This window comes from Manis javanica, chromosome 16 (assembly GCF_040802235.1).
Source record: "Manis javanica isolate MJ-LG chromosome 16, MJ_LKY, whole genome shotgun sequence".
In the NCBI taxonomy this organism is placed as follows: domain Eukaryota; kingdom Metazoa; phylum Chordata; class Mammalia; order Pholidota; family Manidae; genus Manis; species Manis javanica.
In genome coordinates, this window is record NC_133171.1 from 33,067,627 (window position 1) to 33,090,626 (window position 23,000).

The window sequence follows — 23,000 nt, forward strand, 5'->3', positions numbered from 1 at the left end:
TGGCTAACACATCGAGTGATATCCGAGAAAATCTCATCTGATTTCCTGCTGAGTACTTTCTTGATAAAAGAAGCAACTTCAATTTCTCTCCATAAAAATAGGAATTTAAAGTATGTACACTTGTACGATCATTTTAGATTTTCATCTGCGAGGCTGAATGAAGCATTTCCGTTCTTACTGTGTTCGCTCGGCTCTAAGGCCCCATGCCCCATTTTAACTGATCAGGCCGTGTTTTTCCTTCCAGGACTACAATGATGAAATTCGTCAGGAACAGCTACGTGAATTATCTTACTTAAATGGCTCAGAGGACTCTGGTCGCGGCAGAGGCATTAGAGGCAGAGGAATCAGAATAGCAACCACAGCTCCTGCAAGGTACATCGGTCCTTACCTTAAATAAATGCACAGCAAACGAGGATGGCCAACCTTCACTCACCTGCTCTGTGTCACGATCATGCTGCCCATAAATAACTTCAACATCAGTAACGACCACCACCCCAAAATAGTAACAATGAACATCTACATAGCACCTGAGAATTTTCATAAATTAATCAAATCCTTTGTAGTAAAGTTGAGTATTATTTACAGGTGAGAAACTGAGGTATAAAAAGGTGTGAGGAATTTGTTGCAGGCTGCACAGGCAGTCTGACTCTAAAATTCAAAGTTTGATCTCTTAAGAACTATCCAAAGAAAGTAAATAGAGCAGACCTGAGACTTCCTACTTTCTGGTTCTGTCTCCCTTCTGAGAGCATATAGATGATACAGTCCTTTGCCTTGAAACAGGATGGCCTTGCATGAAGTGAAAGTTATAAATTTTGCCTGTGCCTTAAATGGCCCTTTAATTGCTAAGTCTTGCCAGGTAGGTTGAAGAGAGAGGCGATGATAGATGATTGCTAGATAGATAGATGGATAGATAGATATCATTCACTTTGCAAAGAAATTGGAATCTTTCTGCATCAGAATTTTTTTGTAAGCTTCTCGATTTCTCAGGATTTCAGTAGAATGCATTGGTTTGCAAAGAGATGAAGCAGTACAAACTCACAGCCCTCATACACAGACTGTGTGATTCAGTTACTCTCTTCACCCTAGTTTAGTTGGCCTTCAAATCTCGAAGGAACATAGATCTAGAATATTATTTCATACACATAGAAATCATCTCAAGATTCCAAGATACTTTGCAGATTCAATTTATTTACTAAAATATGCCCCAAATATCTTCAGCTACCACTGTCAAGAACACTGTTTTAACATTTAAATCATAAACATCTCAATCAGTTTCACACTTATCAGAAAAAAAGTTAAGAATGATAAATTTCCAAGTAAAATACCAAGGTAATTACTATCTAAATATAAGACAGGACAATTCTGGAAATTACATCTGACTAAAGGAAAAAACTTCTGAAAATATTCTAGAGCTTATTCTTACATTTTTATTTATACAAAATTTAAAAAATGGAACTCTCTAAAACTAACTAAGAACATTTGCTTATTGCTAAAAATCATTGCGACATAACATTTTTAATGGACACACTTTTTTATGGAATTAGTCTTTTATAAAACCTTGCATGTTTCTAACCACATCATGATGGGTTTTGAAATGACATCATTGCAGGTAATCTTAAATTAAATAAGTCATATGGTTTACTAATTGTCACTTTTTTAGTTCAAAAAAAATTATCAGTTTTGACAGTTTTATATGGTTTACCCCAAGTATATCTTCAGAATGTCTACAGAGGGAGAGTGTTTTCTATTCTATATTCCTTGGAATTGGGTCCACTTAAAAAAAATAATGCACTAACCTGCTTTTGAGATTAAAAAACCACCATAATAATAGATTTTATTTTGTTATAGTGGTTCTTTAATTTGCCATGCTTGAGTGGACTATATAGGATTTCACTTTCAATAAAAGTTTTATTCTGGAACATTAATCTCTTTAATGATTCAGTAAAGAATAGCATATTATGGGGTAAATTTTTTTCCTTTTTTTTAAATTAAGGTATCATTGATACACACTCGTATGAAGGTGTCACATGAAAAACAATGTGGTTACTACATTCACCCATATTATCAAGTCCCCCCCATACCTCACTGTAGTCACTGTCCCTCAGCATAGTAAGATGCCACAGAGTCACCACTTGTCTTCTCTGTGCTACATTATGGAGTAAATTTTTAAATGTTTTGGAAGAAAAATCTTGATTGAAAGCTTTTGCTTTTTAATATCCCATACAGGTCTGACACTGCCGTGTAAAAAGAAAAAGAAATGAATGTTGAAAAGTAAACCTCACTTCCAGTGCTATATTGGTATCATTAATGTATTGACATTAATGAAAGTAAATGGAACAGAACTCTTGTTTTCTATTTCAAACCACATGATGGAATGTATCTACGACTTAAAAGGAATAAGGAAAGAGCCACACAAAACAGAAAATCATACTGTTCAGAAAGCTCTTGAAAATATGAGTTAATAGATGCTAATTTATTCACATTTATGAATTATGATTTTATTCAGTTATTCAGTTATACTTATATTCTAAAGAAATGATGCCTGGCATATTTTTAAACTTCTATAGTAATTTGTCGAAAATTTCTTTAGTTAAAGGAATTTACATTTCAATAAACATATCCATGAAAAACTATCTAACCTTCCAATAATAATGAATACCAGAGAGCAAAGCATTACATGTATATATTATAATAATTTATTTTACATAATTGAAGAATTTAAAACACTTGGCATCTCTAACACACATCACCACTACATGTTGTATGAGGGCAAACAGAATAAAACATCAGGGGCAGGTTTTGAAAGCTTTTGTTTACTGCGGTAAGAAATAATACATAAAACTAATGGAGTTTATTAAAGAGATGTATAATCATATTGCTTCTAGAAGGGCTACTTCGTCATTGCTGTGGGTGATAGAGAAGCATTAGAGTAATGAGAGATGGTGAGACAGATGCTGACTTACAGCGGGAAAGCCACTGAGAAAAAAAAAACAAATCCATTATCCAAGATAGGCGTGAACACCACTTGGAATGCCGAGTTATAGGATTAGATTAGAGATTAGAATTTATAGGATTGGTGCCCAATTAGATGATGGAGAAAAAGAGTGGCCCAAGACAAGGTTAACTCTCCAATGTGTAGCCTGGTTAGAGATTAATGATACCATAACTAAGATTATGAGAGGGACCAAGTTAAATGAAGAATAAAATTATTGCTATTATTCCTCATAGGTCTGTGGACTGCTGGTGTGACCTTGGGCAGGTGATTTGTACTTTGACTTGGTACTCAACCTTTTAGCTTAGAAATGGTTACATAACAGGCTTGTCAATATTTTAAAAATTAGATGATGCATATAAGGCAGTAGTTCCCAAACCGATCTGCTCCTGGGAATCACTGAGGGCTTCTTGCCTGTGTAAAGACTGTGATTTAATTGGCCTGGGGTATGGTCTGGAACTTGGAATTTTTCAAAGGTCTCCAGGTAACTCTAATATGCAAAACATTAAAGCACACCTGACATAAGGCACATAATCTAGGGTTTGGCATGTGTTAGGAATGAAACAGGGAACATAGCCACCACTAGAGTTAGAGACTGCATGGGTGCCCTCTGATGGGACAGAAATAGGGTTGAGGACAGAGAACGGAGGTAGCCATGTCCCAAGGTGGCCCCAAGAATAGTAGCCAGTGCAGGAGTCTGAAGAGTAAGAAATAGGAAGGAGGAAACAGGGCAAAAAGCAGAGCCGTACAAGTCCAAAAAAGGCGTTTTCCAGATAGTAATCCACAGTGATAAATATATCAGGTGCAGTGGAACAGGGATCGTAAATGAATCTAGCGCATTTGGAAACCTGTAGGCTGGTGAACTCAATCAAAAGTATTTTCAACCAACTGGGGAAGCAATTACTAAATTGCATTCATTCAGTTCAGAAATGAACAAGAGGTGAAGAATTAAGGATGGAAAACATTTAAAGAGTCAGAAAAATAAAGGAAAAAATACAGAGCCGTGGACAGTATGCTAAAATAGCTGATGTGAATCTTGGGTTGAATTGGAGAAGAGAGACATAGGGCTAATATTCCAGGGAAAAGACGTGGTGTAGAGGAGATAATGAGGCGAGTTTGCGAGACAGGTTGGCTAGGACTGGGTTCGGGAGACACTTGATGAAGGAAGGAAATGAGAAATGAGATTTTATGTGAGCACCATATAATTTTAAAGCAGGAAGAATTGTTACAGATTCATACATCTAATTTTACCCATTAGGAAAAAAAAAAAAGCCACCTCAGGCTCAAGGAGCTATACTGCTGTAAGTATAGCCAGAACTTGCAAATATAGTTTAAAGGAGGGGGACATAATTTACTACCACCACACGGACACTTGGGAGAGTGTTAAAATGCTAAACTGAACCGGAAGGTAGGATAACAGCTGTAAATCAGAAGTGTTCCAGACAAACCTGGATGTACGCTCACTGTGCTTACAAGGAAACAGGGAAATGCTTGGAGGCACATGAAAATAAAATTGGTTTTTACATTCCTTTTTTTTATAGATGTGTTCTTATATTATCATGATAATATAGAATATTGTATTCTCAGCTATGTTGTGCTTGAAGCGGGCCCTGGGACTTCTGGCTCTTTCATATCTCACCCCCCCCCACCCCAGTCTAAGAGAGCTTTCTCTATACATTAGACTCATAATACATTCTCTGATAAATTCTCTATTCATCAGTTCTATAATCTATTTAAAACTTCTGAAAGCTTTACCAGCATTATTACTGTTCATTTGTAAAAGCGCATTTTCTGCAAGCAAGAAAGAACCAGCTGACCGCTATTCCTAGCAGAAGGCATGACCTACCTCCCCCATCTGTGCAGAAAGCCAAACTCTGCGATTGTTGACATCCGGAAGATCATCATTTTTCCCAAAGCTTTAGTGTTCCTGCTGAAAGCAGAGCTTTCTGGAGGCCAGCCTTTCAGACATAATAAAAAGTGAAATAACCGCATTTTTGCCCAGACTTCAAACAAACACTCAACGTTTCCAGAAGCCTTGGAATACTGTGAAAGTTGGCAGCAACCATTTGATCTTAAGCTTTTAGTACAAGTTACTTTTGTGTCAAGCACTGCAGTGCAGAAGATTCAGTTAATGCTTTCTATTGCAGAGTCCTAATGTATTTCACTAGCACCAGAGATACCGTGGGAAAGCAAATTACAATCAGGGACTCTACCAGTTCAGGAGGTAATGTGCATGATGAAAAATCAGTGACAATGAGCTGGGTTTCAGGTAACCTCAAGCTTAATCTACTATAAAAAGCAGAATGATATCACTATGCTTAGAGTACATTTTATTAAAGTGTTAAAGTGCAAACAAATTTTTTTGGTTGTTGCTTTGTAAATGACAGTATTGCACATCGCTGTTGATAACCTCCAGCACGGAGGAGACGCTGACATTTAGCAGCTCAGTTTCATAGATGGTCCAGATAATCATACAGGTTCCCTGACTGAAAGTAGAGCATTCCCATGAAACCTTTTATGAGCCAAAATGGTGTGCAGCAAAGAAGCAATTACCATTAATTTATAAGGAAAAAAATTGAGTGTTTCCAGACCCCAAAAATGACCTCTCTTAGGCTTTTCTGATACTGTAGGACACATCTTGCTAGGGGTTGTTCAAAAATCACTCGAGATAAAGCACCGATGCTCACGGACACAGTTCAGAGCTCTGGAGGCCGGATGCTGAGCGTGGTTCCCAGGAAGCAGCTTCGTGGAGCTGGCGCCATGCAAAGCAAACACTGAAACCATTTTGGCTTCTTTTTGCAAAAGCAAAATCCTCTTCCGATTTCTTTAAGCGGGCGCAAGCAGGCTCTAGCAGAGGCCTTTCATAAAAACAAAGTGGCCTGATGCAACTTCCACAAATCAGGGGATACCTGTATATAGACAATGTTCTGATGGGGGTCTTCTCGGCCAATTTGGGTAAAATGGGAATGGATTGGTTTCTGTTTGTTTGGGTTTGGCTTTTTCATTTCAGAAAATATCAAAGTATTCTCACCTGGTTTTAATGATAACTAAGTCATAACCAGTATTTACAAAATTTATTCTCTGGAGGTCAAACTACTTCACATCCTAAAGAATCTGAATTAAACATCAACACTCATGCTCACACTCATGCATGAAGAGATAAACATAGTTTTCTCCCCATCATACACTGGCTGTAAGCTGAGAGCTGTATCTATTTTATAGACCCCCTTCTCCCATCCCCTGTTTCTCACCTGTACCCCTACCTGCTTCTCCTAGGGGCCGCGGGGGAGCCATCCCTCCTCCTCCACCACCGGGACGAGGGGTTCTCACCCCTCGAGGGACCACTGTGACTCGCGGAGCCCTTCCAGTGCCCCCTGTCGCAAGAGGTGTGCCCACCCCTCGAGCCCGGGGGGCACCAGCAGTGCCGGGATACAGGGCACCTCCCCCTCCATCCCATGAAGCTTACGAAGAATATGTAAGTACCCTCGAGAAATCAGTTGTTAGGAAGCGTTAAATTGATTGGGTAACAAGCTGAGCCTCAGAGACATTGAAATACCATGAATATAGCAGATGATGTTTGTAGCGGAAAACGAATGTCGTCTGCAACAGAATTTCAGCAGCGCATTTAAATGACAGTGTTTCGAGAAAAGCTTTCATTTTACAGCTGCCGTGGTGGTTGTTAGTACCAGTTAAATAGCTTCCACTTTTTCAAGAATCAAAGCATTCTGAGATTTTCTTATCTTCAGAAGACTTGATCAGTTTTAAAAAGGAAATAATTATGAGCATGAAGTGAATCATTATATATTCAGGAGAATTTCCTGGGACATGAGAAAGATGGCATGAAACTCAGAAATATTTGACAAATACAATGTGATTATGTTAGAAACTTTGGTAATAATGTAAGAATGTGAGGCTGGTCTTTCAGTTAAATATCCTTGTTCTCTCTCAGTATGAAAGAAATAATTTAAAAAATAGAGAGAGAGAATGAACAGAAGAACTGCAGTGTCTGTAAGCAGCCCCTCCTTTTCCATCCACTATAGTGCTTGATACAGCCTTTGACCTTTCATTGAGGTTGAAATATCACCAGTATTCCACTGGTGACATTCTAGTTCCTGTATGCATTCTCTGCTAGATTGTGAAAATTAAAAGGGACAGTGTCCCGCTCACTTGTGTAACCATAGTTAAGCCCGCTGTAAATGTTAGGTTTAATTGATGCAAGCCAGGCCATCATTCTGTGAAACAGATTCATTTTGCCGTTAACCTCTTCAGCATGCTCACCCTCTGATCAGCCTGTTTGTTTCATTCAACTGCCCACAGACAGGCTGTCCCCTTAAAAGTCCTCTGTGAATGATTACTTGTCGGTAATCTTCAAGGACAGTTACTGTCACAAGCTGGGCACTCAAAACATATAAATGTTTTATGGACTGGTTAACAACCAAGTAAAGCCTAATCTTACAATAAAGTGGACATCACTGATGGGTGTTGCTAAGAATATATTAATGCTTAGATTTTGTTGGCTTTCAGGAATAATGCCACTGCTTAACTATGAGACATTGACTAATATCTGCAAGGATGAAAAAAATTAAGTTCAGAGATCCGTTTCTACTGCAAAAGGGAAAATGTGTTCCTCTAAAGTATTTCTTATAAGACATCAAATATCAATGTTTAAGATCTCAGACAATCTGAATATTGCAGAATCACAAACAGTAACATATTCTGCTCTATAAACATGCCCACAGGTCAGGAAACAAAGAACCTAGTCCTGGGTCTGCCATCTCATCCCTGAGACATGCTGTGTATAAAATAAGGACCTGTTCCATTAATGAACTAAAAATTCACAGCAAGGGTGATGGAATCTTTTTTTTAATCTCTGAGGAACCTTCTAGCTCTACCATCTTTATGTACATTGTCACAATGGTGTTTTTGTTTTCCAAATAGATGCTTAAACAGTCAGATCTTTACTTCAAAAATTGAAAGGGAGAGAAAAGCTGCCAGGTAATAGTGGTCAACATTGTTATTAATTGGGGAATTTACAGGACATATAGGACACCTTGAAAGAGAACAAGATTGGCAAAACATCATAGTCTTTCACGTAGCTACGAAAACTTGCATTCCAATTTATAGTGAATGAATCCCTGGAGTACCAGGCAAACAAGTACAGAAACATGGGCAGAAAGATTATATTCTGAATGAGGAAATCAAGAAGGAGGGTGGTTCTCAGAGTAAGTAGAAGAAATCTTAAAGCCATGCAGTCTGAATGTTTTACTTAGGTTTTAAAGTATCCAGTATCTTTATTCATGTACTGAGCCTCTGTCTTCTTTCAAACACTGTTCTGAAGATCCTAGAGATAGAGCTGTGAACAGAACTGGCCAAATATCTGTTTTCATAAAGCTTACTTAACATTTTAGTGGGAGGAGACAGAAAGGAAACATATATAAATAAATGAATCCAGCAATGCCAGGGAGAGAGAAGTACTGTGGAGAGGGGCAGCAGCAGGGCACAACCCCAAAACGGGCTGTTAGGGAAGGTGTCTGAAGGAGAGATGAGCACATGCCTGAATGAAGCGAGGGTCCAGGCCACGGGATATCTCTTTAGGGAATCCTGGTGAAGGACGCTGCAAGCACACATGCCCGAAATGGAACCTGCTTGTGCTATTTGGGGTTGAGCAAGGAGGACACTACAGCTGGAGCGGAATGTGTCAGGGGAGGTAGGAGAGAAAGTCAAGGGATGGACAGGCCAGTTCCTGCTGCTATTGGGAAGACTGGGACAGGAACATGATATGATCAGTATTATGTTTTAAAAGGTTTGCTCTGCCTGCATGTGGAGAACAGAATATGAGGTGGGGGTGGGCACAAGAGCAGAGACAGGGAGACTGCTGATTAACTCCTTGTAGTATTTCCCCCATGGAGGAGGGTTTGGAGGGGATGCAAAGAGATTTGATTCCGAATGCACTGTGAAAATCATCTGTTAGGACTGGATGATGGAATAGATGTAGGATGGATGAAAAAGGAAAGGAGTAAAAGATCGTTTTTGTGAAGTCAAGGTTAAATTGAACCTTGGAATGAACAGGGGTTAAACTGAGGTGTCATTCATTGAAATCAGAACTGGAGGGTAATGGAAAGTTCAGTGGGAGATCCTATTAAAGATGTTTGGCCTTCAGGAAAATCTGTCGAGTTGCTGGGTGAACAGGACCTGACTTTTAAAACAGCAGTGTCCCGAGATTGGAATTTTAGCGGTGTATTTATAAACACTCTGAGGCTTGGATTTTCCTTTCTGTTTAATGGGGTTACTATTTCAGCCTCACGTGACTGCGCTGAATAAGTATGAATAAACTCAATATGAAATAAGCGTGCAGAAGTACCTAGAACATTACAGTTATTCAATAAAAAGTACCTAGTGTAAGAGCTCATCTTGCATAATATTCCTTAATTTCTGCTGGGGATAAGCTATGGACCCCATTACCTACTTTTAGTGAATTAATTAGGTATCCTTGATTGCAAATAGCAGAAGCTATTTTCTCTTCTTTTATAAATAAATAAATGAGTAAACAAAGAAACAAACCCGGGGACCTTATATGAACATCGGGTCGTGAAGTCCATAATAGGAATGTCATTAGCCTGAAGAAAGATCTGGACTGAGAAACTAGAAAACTATCAAGAATCTCTCCCCATATCTCATTTATGTCCTTTGTAAATATATTTCCATTTCATTTTAACCTATAGACTGGATTTTTTTTTGCTTCTCAGATCAACCCGGCTCCGCCCATGGTGACCTGTGTCCACTCTAGGGCTGCCACGTTTATGTATCCGGGTCTTATCGCCAGCACACGTGAACTGGCTGGCTGTCTCTGTCCTCATCCAGATCCCCAGGTGGGAGCATTAGACTCACCCAGGCTTGTCGGTGTCTAACACTAGTCCGTCAGCCATGGCTGTCAGGCAGGGTTTTCTGGAAATTAGGTCTGGGATCTGCTACTCATCAGCCGTCAGTGGTGAGGAAACAGGAAGAGTGAAGTTTATACAAAATGAATATGGTTACTGGGGACCCAACACACACAGAATAGGGGGAGACACTAGTTTCCAGAGGAGAAGCTATTATAAAGTTGGGAAATATCTCGAAATATATTTATGATAACTCACAGTTGATAACAGGAAAAAATAGATACTTAAAAAAAACTTTTATGCCATATTTTATTAAAACCTGTCAAATGCCGTATTTCAGTTCTTTTTCTTATAAACGATTCAGTGAGTACATACAAAGTTTAATACGTGGCTAATGAGCTGCTGACAGTAATCTTTGAAGTTTCACTACCAAACACAGATTAACACTCGAGCTGCTACTCTGCTCTAATTTTTAAACTATTGATTCCTGTGAGAGTGGTAAGAAAAACAAAAGTTTTAAGTGTCTCAGTAACAAATAATAGCTTCATGCTGAGTTAGGGTGAAAATGTCAAAGGAGTTCTTAACTTTCAGATAAAATTCCTTAGAAAAGGTTTCCTTTATTATAAATGACAGTGTGAGCCACTCACTCTTCAGACTTTTCTTTCTCCCCTGCTAAGTCTCAGCAGTAAGTCTCTGACCATTAGACTGTATATAGGTAATCCAATCCACTCCTCGCACCTCCCCTGACAAGAAGCAGCTTACTGTAAATGAGATTGCTGCTTAAAACCATCATTAGTGTTAGCTGAGTCTAAAAAAAAAATGTGAATTTTAGTTTAATTGTTACAATCCTAATCCGAACTTCAACCATTAAGAAGCTCCTTTCCACTGACCTTCTGCTAAGAGGAGTATATTTACATTTTACAGATTCATCATCATGATTGATGTGGATTTGAGAAATTGAAAAGCAGACTTCAAAAAAACTCCCACACAACAAAAATGAAACTGATCAGCTTTGTCAGTGGATAATTTGTTAGACTAAGTTCTTAGTTTAAGTAAAACTTAAACTTTTAAATATCTACTAGGTAGGTTGCAGTCACCATATATTAATTCACTTAATCTCATGGTAACACTACCAACCAGTTGATGAACTATTTGAGTAGATGAGGAAACTGAAGCTTGGAACTGAGTCTTGCACCCAGCTTTCTGTCCCCGAAGGCTCTGTATCTTTGTCATCGTAAAATATCCTACATAGGATTTGTCTCCCAGAAAACTCACACACATATATACAGATTAGTTGGACTAAATACCTCCCATCCGGGCAACTAGTGGGGGTTTAAATCACCTCAGCAATAATTAGGACATCTCTCAACCCTTCATGAACACTTACAACTATGGAGAACTCAATACTTCCAGAAACTAGGTGCTGGAAATACAAAAGCTGTGGTTGAAGAGACTGCTTCTATTCTCCAAAAGCTGCCTTCTACTGGGAGCAAAAAAGAGTTAGTCTAACAATTAACACAGAATATGTAATTTCGGTAAAGGGCTCTTATCTTCCTCTACACTCTATTAGAAGTGATGTTTGCACTTACCCTCTCCCACTGAAAAGATTCAAACTTTCTAAAGGCAGAAAGTTTTTCTTACATTGATTTTATCTTTGCAGTCATAAGTGAAGTGCCTGGTGGTAGCAATTGAATTGAACCTACTTGGACATTGTTGGAAAGATGTTATACATATGCATATTCACATGCCTATACATATTTAATATAAATACTAAATGAGTGAAAGTACAACATAACATATATTAAGTGTCAAAAGGAGACTATATTTGATGAAGTAAAAAGAATAATCACTGTGGCTGTGGGCATTTTAGGAAACCCCTAAGAGGATAAAGAAAACAAAAGCAGATCCAGAATAAGTATAACTTTGGGAAGTAGACCTAAGAGGTAAGAAGCTCCATGTAAAAAGGGACAGGAAGCAGGAGGCAAGAAGAGGGACTTTTCAAAGCAAATCTAAAGAATCCAGGAGAATCATTTGGGGAAACAGAGATCATTTAAGATAGCAGTGGTAATATACGGGGTTACAAATGACCATAAAGGCTGAGGTTATAACATCACTGATTGTAATAAGTTTTTGAAGATAAACTAAAGTTTGGGGGAATTTCATATTCTCAATTTCATAATTCTCCATTGTTAGTGTAAATTGGAGAACAAAATAAAAAAAGAGAGATGATTTAGGAATCAAGGATGGTGAGTGACTGAGATGTGGCCTTGGCTGTGAGCATAGGAATGGGGTTGAAAGTATCAAGGTCAAAGAAAACACTGAAGATAGAAACAGTAGGGTCTGATGATAAACAGATGTGGGTGGACTAAGGGAATCAAAGCAGTCAAGGTTCACTCAGACGTAGGACTGAATGAGGTGGAAGTCGGGGAGGCTGGAGTTGGGGAGGGGTAGGCAGTGAAGATTTGAAGTTGAGGAAGCTCCTTTCCAAGGCTCTGGGATAAATGTGCTCACAGGATCCTGTCTCTGTTGCATAAGTAAGGTGTTTAACCTGCTGTCAGTTGAGCTCACTTCCCCACCTATCACACTTCCCCTCAGGTCAGGTGGTAGTGTTAGAGTGGGCAAGGCTGTGAGACCCTGCTAAGGGGAGTTTGTGTTGGAGACTGATTTAGTTCAGGTTTTGTGGAATACTTCCATTTGTATAATTTAGGTACGTATTGCTAACATTCTGTTGTAGAAATGATTTCAGGAACTCTCTTTCCATTTCATCTGATGTCATGACACAAGTATTCATGGACGGAGGTCTGACTGCTATTTGATTGTGGACTGGGGCTCTAGTGCTAGAAGTAGGTGGTTAGTGGTGAAGAAACAAGATTTGAATTATGTCAGGCCAGAAATACTCTGTTGAAAAATCTTCCATAATATTCAGCTCAGCTGTGAAAGGAACTATAATGTAACCAGCCATGAGTTGTAAAACTGAAAGAAAATTTTCAAAACTACTACTAATAACAATTTTTTTCTATAACCCATGCTAAAGGGGGAAAATATACTTCCTTTCCTCTCTATAGAATATTATAAAATCATTGTAATATTAAAGGTAATAAAAATTATGCCTTCGAAAAATAAGAAAAAATAGTATAAGGGCATATCAAATAGTTATTAAAAATACAACATTGTTTTCTGGATTGGGGGATATTTGTAGTATTTTCAATTTTAAAATATTTTATACTGGTAGTTATTGCTGTTCTCACTCAAAATAAATATTCACTTTCATGCCTAAATTATATCAATAATTTTGTAACCTTTTTTTAAATGATAAAATGCAAAGTTATGTAATCTTGAGGACCCATGAACTCTGTACCCACCCCTGTAGAGGAGAACAATGGCAACATTTATAGGAAAGAATATAACCTACCAGAGGGACAGAGTAGGGTATTGTTCAAAGAAAAAAACTGACTGTGTAACCTTAGTTTCCTTCCAGTACTGAGAGTCTGTTGCTATGCTGGACTATAGTACAGTTGCTAGTGTTGAAAAATATGCTATTCCTTGTGGAGATGCTTTTATAAAGGTTGTGTGGGAGAATTAAATGGGCAGATAAAGGCACACAGCTTTTGGAGGTGTCCATCAGAGCATCACACCTTACTAAAACATACTGAGAACATAAATATTTGCTTAAATAAACACTCTCTTATAGCTTACATGTTGGCGTAGCAGAAAAACAAAAAACAAATAAAAACCCTCTGGTATACACAAAATTGTTTCTTGTTTCCAAAAACATTGGCCAATTTATTTTTAAATTACTTCATATTTTTCCATCAGTTAATGCCCAGATATCAATAAGGTGTACAGGACCGCGGGAGCGGAGCACCCTGCAAGAACAGATGTCAGGGCGATGCTGCGTGAGAAATTTTGGCCATGTATAATCACCTTTGTTAACCTAATTTATAAAATTCATTTCGACAAAATTTTGAGAAGCTTTTCTTTCCGTGATTCTTAACTAAGCCTATCAGCATTTCAGACCATCCTATCACCGAATTCAGACGCTGAGGCATCTTACCAGTAACAATGAAAGAACTAGAAAATTCACTGGTAAATCAATAGTCCTTAAAATTTCCATAAATGAGTTCAGGCTGCCAGCCTTCAGTTTCATGTGTATGGAACATTTTTTTGACAGGAGAGGGAAATAAGTATTAAATGATAATTGAAATCAATTCTTGTGCCATTTTTGTGGAAGGAAAGATTATGAGCCTGATCTATAATACATTTTGTGGGGAGCTACGTATGGTAGTTTTCTGTGTAATAGCCAAGAGCCTTTGCCCAACAAAGGGAGATTTTTATTAGAGTTTCTAGATTGGATATTTGTATTCCATTAAACATTCTTGTTTGAGTTTCATGCTCTAGTCTCCTATTAGTAGAGGCTAATTTAACAGGATGTATTGTAAGATTTTGTCTTTTGAAATGCAACTAATATTTAAAATAACCAAAACTTGTGAGGTTAGTGAAATATTTTTTGAAACTATAGGATGGGCATACTAGCTCTGTGGTTCAGTTCTCCATAGGAAGTTAGTGGTTTTTAAGCATTATTAAAGTACCAATTTATTTCCCAATTAGCATAAGATGCTGCCTTTTAAAATTGCCTGCATTTTTCTTCTGAAGTCAAAGGCTGAATAAATCATCCTTCTTCTAGCATTATGTCTTAGATTTTCAAATCATTTTAGAACAGATGCAGATTATTCTTTTGGCCACAACACTTAAAATTGTATCCAAACCTGTACCTTATAATTACCAGGATGACTAAATGTCTTTTGTAACACTTACAAGGATGAAAATAGGTTTCCTCTCTGTACCTTTCTGAGATGACTGTAAGCTGATGGAAAATATTATATCATAAAGTATTTTAAAGTTTCCTGTAGGCTCTGCTGTTGTGATCTTTGCAGTGTGTGCTTCAAGGAGGGAGCAGTAACAAACATGCCAAAACCCACCCCTTCAGGCTCAGGAAGTTCTGCCATTATTTTGTTTTTAACATTACTAGTATATTTTACATTATATTACTTTCCATCTTTGGTTCATACATGTAGCCTAATGATTAATGATGAAAGTGAGTTGAGCCTTTATTTCTATAGTATGTTCCTTAAAGGCTCTGATGGATACAAATTAATAGTTTGAATAACATTTTTTTCTTCTCAGTTGATTATGATTTTGATGATCAAATCCCACTGAAAAATTAAGACCCTGTATAGGGCAACGAATCATACTAAAAAATTCTAAAGTCATGTTTCTTTTTTTTGGCTGGTTGAAAAGCATTACTCTGTGTGTTTTGCCAACACTATCCTTATCATTTTCTGGCAAAGAAAACTTAATTAAATACAACTTGCCTTCCTAGATTTCCAGTGGCTTTTGCAAAAAAGATAAATAGAGATGATTAAATAAGGTTGAGTCCTTGTCCATCTTTTGGCCCTCTTCTATGATGGATTCCCCATTAGGGGCAAATAGTGACTGCTAAATCTTTCCATTAGAACATTGTGATTATTTTCTGTGATATGACCTAAAGGCTTTATTTATTGGAAGAGCTGAAAGTTGTTCTTTGCAGTAACTTTTAATAATCTCAATATTTGAACTAAGAAATTTTTCTTTGCTACTGAGGATGGGAAACCATACTTGCCTTCTATGTGCAACCTTATTACATATGAGTTTGGCAAAGGAGGGGCACTGGAAGGACCTCATTTAACCCTTCTGCTGATATTTCTTAACAAAAGAGAGAGTATACGAATAAAGGGCTTTTGATTTTTCCATATTCCTTCATGTGTTCATAATCATTCTTCTGTAGAACCTCTGACTTGTAAACATCCATGTAAAGTCATTTGTTCTCGGTTTCACACTGTCATGGATACGAAAAGAGCTGGATAGCAGCAGATACAACTGCTATCGATGTTGGATAGAAGTTTAGGATGAGAGGACGAGCAATTTTTTCTTCCAGGTGATCTTTTTCTTCTTCTTTTCAACCTCTATGAATAAGGCCAAAAATGTCCCCTTTTTTTCTCTAGCCTTGGTATAAGAAAACTTTTAAAACAACAAACTCACATGATATGAATCATGGAGATTGTGTGCTGTGGAAGAAAAGATATTTGGCCTTTAATATTCTTGCAATTCTTCCTCTGCACAGTAGCGCTAGATGTAACTACTTGAAAACAAAAGCTGATGTCCTCTGCTGTCATTTCAGCCCATGTCATGATTTCTGGTGGTTATTAATATTGTGTATATTTTATTAAATAACACTGCTGGAATTCATGCCTTTGCAGAATAATAAATAACCAGCCAGAATAGTAAGTTGTACCCACCACTGATAAATATACATAGCTGATCTGCTCAAGTAGAGAGCATCATTTGCTGTCCATGTTGACTGGTCAAACCTCAGGTCTGACTGGTTGGGCCTGAGTCATGCTGGCTGTTAAGTGCTGTACCACTTCCACACTGGTGAAATTTGAGTAAAAGTACAATGTAATCATTTTTCACAAATAGACAAATTAAGTCAACTAAGCTTAGAGATTAGGAGGATTCCTTAGCCAAGCCATTGGGGCAGTTATCCAAGCCAAGTGGTTATATTGCACCAATACGTCTTTCGGTCAGACCTTAGAGCTAATGGCACTGAGACTTCAGAATTCCCTGTGCTCTGCCTGTCATCATGCAGAAATTCATCATAGTGTCTTTCCTGAACTCCCCAATGTGTTCCACATCTTTAGAGAGAGTTGAATGTAATCTGATGTGCCTCACCTACCTCACTCCATCATTTATGCATTTTCTCTTGAATGCAAAACATCACCAGGTCGTTTGGGATGCTATAAAGTGTCTTATCCATTCCTCCACCTTATTCTAATGTTGAAGAAATTAAGGTTCAGAGCATAGATGATTGGACTGAAGTCACACACTTGGTAATACCAGTCAGCGGCTTCCTGACTTTCCCTGTAATACTTGTTCTAATGGATATCACCAGGTCATAGAAGGAAAATCACAGAGGTGCTTATTCATGTGTCTTCCAAGTAACTAGACTATGTGCTCCTACCACCTGTGTCGAGCTGCGTTTCAAGCTCTCCTAAAATTTGCAGGCAGCAGGCCCAGAGGAGGACATGTGAAAATGTTCGAGTCCTCACGCCGAGCAGACTTACGGGGAACAAATTTCTCTTGTTATCATGTCTTCCTTCATCAGAAACCTGAAGATCTTCTAGAAGTTATATACACACACACATACTCTCTTATTTATTTAATTATTAACACTCCCAAAGAAATGAATATTTGCCACAAGCAACATATACAAAATATAATAAAAAGGGGGACCCTAGTTTTGCCTTATTTATCGGAATAGTCACTTCTTGAACACAGGATTTATGCAAATCATCTAAGAATATCCTCTTCCCATGTTCTCTCCCACTTTTTTCTAAGACTGCATCCAGCAGTAAAGATTTACGGTTGTGAAGACAGGAGTGTAATTTACTGCAATGTAGCAAACATACCATGGAGGAAGAAAAGTTTTCGGGAGATATCTTTAGGGGATTTAGTAGGTTAAAAAAGTATATACTCATTAAACAAGAACTGATTCCTTCTGTGTTTGAAACCAGGTTTTTAGCAAACGTCTACTTTGTTTAACATTCAAAATCCAAGTTCAGGCATTTTAAGCAATAAACTATAGAGTGGAATTATCCACATACAACTCTAAATATAATCAAACAAAAGCTATTTCACTCCATATCTAGATTTCATTTAAGATTTCTTTTATGTAAGAAAATACACTCTTAAAATGTAAACAACAGTTTTCATATGTAATTCAGGCAGCAAGTATCCTCCCAAATAATATCTCCCAGTTCCTCTTCTTCTGAAAAAGCAATCTCCACTAAAATTTCTTCCCAAGCTGACATTTTTATCCAGCTATCCTCCCCTTTTTCTCTATTCTAAGCTCCTTATAGGGCTATCATAACACTTCAGCTTTCGTCTTCAAAAATATCTTAAACCTTGACTCTTTCTATTGACCTATTCATTCGAGAATCTCCAATTATTTGTGGTCCTTTCCATTCAAACAGTATCTCTCTTATACCCAAGCATCTAAACCATTCAGCAACATTTCCCAAGTTAGATTCCTCTTGGTTTGTCTGTTCATTCAGTTGAACCTCAGTAACCTAAAAGTCATCTTTTGAGTCTTTCTTTGCTTTGTTGCAAATGCTAAGTTCAGATTAGTTTTCCTAAAATGGTAAATTAATCATGTTAATAAGTAAGCTCATAAGACTAAAGTACTTACCTTCATCCCATTATACTGTGTATGTAAAATTAAGAAGTTGGGATTTTAAAATAGCTGCTAAATGTGTTAATATACAAATTTAGGGATTTTAGAATTCTTACTTTGTTAAAATGTATTGTACTATATGATCGATTCAACTTAACATTTACTGAATGCCCAGTCTATATTATGTTAATTTCACAGGAAGAGGCAATGAGAGATAAAGAAAAGCTGGTTACCTTTAACAGGTGTTTATTGTATGTTAGGGCTTTTACATACATCATCCCACAGCAATAATAAAAGGTAAGAAGAAGTGTAACCCTTGTTTTTCCATTAAGGAACTTTGGGATCAAAGAACTAATGACTCCATCAGGCACCTGTCTAATAGCAGAGCCAGACAGGTCTGACTTCCAAGCTAACACCTTGTTGGATATAATGATGTAAAAGGAAAAGCTACTCTCTTTAAAAGGGCAACAGGTAGCATACCTGGACAAAACACAAAGCTCATAGGTTCAAGGTCAAGTATAATTTGTGAGGATGGATTCAAGACTTCACTGTTAGATAAATGCTGATGTTTTCCTGACCTACTTCACAAACTGGGTGTGAAGCAGTTATAACAGCTGCTGGAAATACCATTAAACATATCTGTAATATTTTTTTATTTGTCTTACTTCCATGTGGAAAGGTCAAAGAAATGAATAGTTACAGTACTATTTTATATAATGCAAATATAAAAATTTAGGGAAAACCAACCAATAGTCTTCAGCTCCATAGTAGTCAGAAAAAACTGGGGCAGGTACTCAAGTTGTTTTGAAGTGTAGAATATTAAAAGTAGCAAAAAAATAAAAAATCCAGCATTTGTAATAATAATACTGATAATAGAACCAGCTAATACAATTGAGTACTTATCATGAGCCAGACATTATTCAAAGTTCTTACCTTCACCATTTAATATTTGCAACAACCTTACTGTGTTGATATTATTCCCATTATACAGTTGAAGGAACTGAAGTTTAAAGAGGCTGAGTAGTATGCCAAAGTTACCTAGCCAGTAAGCCACAGAGGTAGTATTTAAGGGCAGTGCCATAGGCTCTAAGCTATAACCATATGGTATTTAACACATGGCAGGCACTTGCCTAAGCACTTTGCATACAGACTCAAGTTACATGTTTGGCTCCTCCATGAGTTAAGTACTATTACTTCCTTAGAAAAGCCTGTGTGCAGAGAGAGATTCAGTAGCTGAGCCAAGATCCAGTGACAAGCAGCAGAACTGGATCCCCAACCAAGCAGACTCGCTCCTATCCAGCACACTCTGCCACCTCTGGGGAAGCTAGCAAACATATCTTTGGACAGGAAGTTGCAAATGATGCCAATAAAAAAGAAATGAGTGAAAGATTTCAACGGATCACCTGGTAAATCGAGGGGGTCTCTAGCGAATAAATAAGAACAAAGACTGTGGTGGGTGGGGAGAAGGCTTGAAAGGTGGATTGGGGCAAGATAACAAAATGAGCTATGGAAAAAGTACTTGCAATAGAATTTAATCATTAATTGTCTTGTTAGTGGGGACAGGTTGAATGTTTCCAGGACATCTAAGAATTAATGTACCTGTACACATCAACAGGGACTGAGGCAGGTAGACCCCAGAGGAAGAAAGCGTTTGACACCAATGGAAGCCTATGTAATAATCTCAACAGGAGTGGGACAGAGAGGAGCGGACACGCTGGTGGACAGTGACTGTGACGGGGCGTGTGGTGGGGACTTGATAATGGAGGGAATCTAGTAACCACAATGGTGCTCATGTGACTGTATATTAATGACACCATAATAAAAAAAGGAAAGAAAAGAGAGGACAATAGGAAACATTATGGAAGACACAGTAAATTAAACTAAACTGCAACTACTTTCAAAATTCCAGTTGTGCAAAATATTTTAAGTAATCAAAAAATAGAATGTTATTCAGTATTATTTCTTACGTTTTGGATTGAAAATAATTTATTCTAGAAGATATTTTATTTAAATTAATTTATGTATGTGGCAATGATTTTTTTCCAGCTTTGCTTACCGACATATAACATGTCTAAGTATAGGGTGTATAATGTGATGATTAGATATGTGTGTATATTGCAAAAGAACTACCACAAGGTTAAGTTACACTCCCATCACCTCACATAATGATGTTTTTTTGTGTATATGGTGTAGTGATAATATTTAAGATCTACTCTCTTAACACTTTCAAGTATGTAATACAGTATTGCCAAATATAATCACCACACTGTGTTATCAGATCCCCAGGTCTTATTTCTGTTACAGGTGGAGACCGTGCTCTTTGACCAATATCTCCCCTTCTCGGTATCATTTTTTCACAACACTTCTTTTTATTGTAAATCTTGTTTTCCAGTTTACATTGTGATAAAAGCTTTAGTTAGGAAACATTTTGGACAGTTGTTTATGAAGACTGAAATCTTTAATAAGATTAAAAAAGATTTAGAAGAGAAAACTATTACTGATTTTTTTTTGCTATAAGTAAAATAATATATCATATAATGAGTACAGGTTTCCTTTCAGCCAAATGCTTGAACCACTTTCTAAAGAGAAGTTTTAAACATAATATCACTATAACACAGTGGTTTTCACACTATTAATTTTTTTTAGAGGCACCCATCTGTTAAAGGCAATTTTAGCCTTTGCTCTAGTTGCATAATAGTGAGAAACAAGATTTTTGTCATGGTTTCCTTAGTACCTTTATCTTAACTACCTGTTAGAAGTCATTTCTCTGTTTTCAGGACCTCTGCAGCCCCTCAGGGGAACAGCGTAGGTCTGGGCGAGCTGTAACCTCCTGAGGGAAGTGACAGGGACAAAATCAAAGGAGGGAAGCGTAAGGCCCAAATGCAGTGCAGCTAATGCAGAAGGAAGAAAGTCCAGGACTTTGTAATTACTGGAAAGAGTCTCTTCCTCTTCCCTGTAGCCTCCCCTGAATTTCCTGTTTGCACTCCTAGGAAAGCACTGAAAAGATACCCTAGAGGAACTGTGGAATTGTCGTCATCCCAACCCTTCTGGCTTTCTGCCTGTCTTCCTGTTCCTTCAGGTCCTTCAGCCAGACTACCACCAGAACACCTAGAGAGGACCTGAGACTGCTGGTCTCGTGCAGGGCTCAGCTGACTTTTCCTGTGGAGGGCCTGAAAGGAAACGTTTTTAGCTTTACGTGAAATGCAGCCTCTCAAAACTCCTGCTCTTTGCTGTTGTAGCGGAAAAGCAGCCATACACAGCACACAAATGAATGAGAGTGACTGTGTTCCAATAATACTTTATTTGCAAAAACAGGTGACAGGGTTATATTTGGCCCATGAACCATACTTGGCCAATCGGTGGCCTAATATGTCGCATCCATCGTATTTCGTATTTATCTTATAACAGATATCAGATTTACACTTACAAGTTATATATTTATGCAAAGGCGGCAAAAAGAAGGCCCTGAAATGTTAGCTTATGTGAATAACCTATGGCTGCTCCTTTTCTTGTAGAAGCTGAGGGCCAAAGAAGAGGGGTAACACGTTACGTAAAACCGTATTGAATTAATGCCATCAGTTCTCAAAGATGGCTGGTTGCACCGAATTCTTTTCATTTCAAGCCCTTCACAGCCTTTTAGTTTCATGATGTGCGTGTGGTGCAGTACATACACTGACAACTTGCTTACGGAAACAGCAGACTACTATTAGAGAAAACAGATCTCACTGTCAGCAGACTTCTGAAGGCTGGGTGATGAAGGCGCTGTGTAGAAGAGCGTTTTGCTAAATGATAAATGAGCCAGGATCCTCATAATGTTTAGAAGAATGTAGGTACAGTAATAGCAATATTCTATACAGCTGCCTACTTCTGATGATAAATTCTTCTGTGTCACCTCCCTGGTAGTGCCATGTCCCTGCCATTTATAATAATCTAGTATTGTAAGCTGCTGTCAGATAAATATTCACACAAGTGTACTACTTGTGTTCTTCTGAAAGAGAACCTGTTAGCCACCATGCTTCAGACAGACTCAGATTTAATGCATCCTTTAAAAAATGTTATTTTCCAGTAAAAATGTTGTGGAAATTGATCTTGTTATAAAATTGAGCACCTTGGATTTGACATTAAGGCCACTTAGAGACTTCAGCAATCAGTAAGGCAGAGAGTGAACAACTGAATTTCAAGGTAATGGTTCGGAGGCCATAAAGTGAGAAATTGGAGCAGGTTACAAAGCCTCATCTTTCAAGTTGGTCATTTATGTGTCAACTACTCCAGCTCTAGGATACTACACGTACACAAACAAATAAATAAATAATGTCTTCCTCTCTGGCATTGGTTTTAAATCTCAGGAGAATAGCCTGAGTCTTTTAAGACTGCCTCCACCTCCCAGAAGGTCAGCTTGAAAATGTCAGAATGATGCAGCAAATGACAAGAAAAGAATATACTAATCTAGTAAGTAAACATAATTAGGTGATTATAGCTAAATTTAAATCTGGAAAGTCATAACCAAATGTGCTGGTTAGACTTCAGAAATGAAGTAATCTAAAGTTAACTATATGGGCACGGAGGTTAAAAGAATTATCACATTGCCAAGAGAGGATGAAAAGTCATATTTGTGTTTGATGCCTGTTAGCAGCTTGATTTTCAGGACATATGTTATAGTCATGACATAATTCAGTAGAAGCATAGATGTAATCCTTCATGGAAATGTGGACAATTCCTTATTCAAGGCTCCTTCTGGACTGTGAAGGACAGGCAGTTATAGAAATGTAATTGCAACCCATTTCTCAGAGTTAAGCCTGAATCAGTCCTGACAGTGTAGATGGTACAATTTCTGAAGAGCTTCACCCACAGGCAAGAATGA

The 23,000-nt window shown here is 37.7% G+C and overlaps 1 protein-coding gene across 2 annotated transcripts in view; it reads left to right on the forward strand.

Annotated features, from left to right (window-relative positions):
* KHDRBS2 (KH RNA binding domain containing, signal transduction associated 2) overlaps nucleotides 1–23,000 on the forward strand; it is a 536,095-nt gene that overhangs the window by 356,238 nt on the left and 156,857 nt on the right. For both annotated transcript variants that reach the window (XR_005056018.2, XM_036998403.2), the window contains exons 5-6: nucleotides 245–372; nucleotides 6,269–6,467. Coding sequence is in view for 1 of the 2 variants with exons in the window: in XM_036998403.2 (XP_036854298.2) it covers nucleotides 245–372; nucleotides 6,269–6,467 (327 nt within the window). In the remaining variant the exon portion in view is untranslated. The remainder of the gene's footprint in view (nucleotides 1–244; nucleotides 373–6,268; nucleotides 6,468–23,000) is intronic.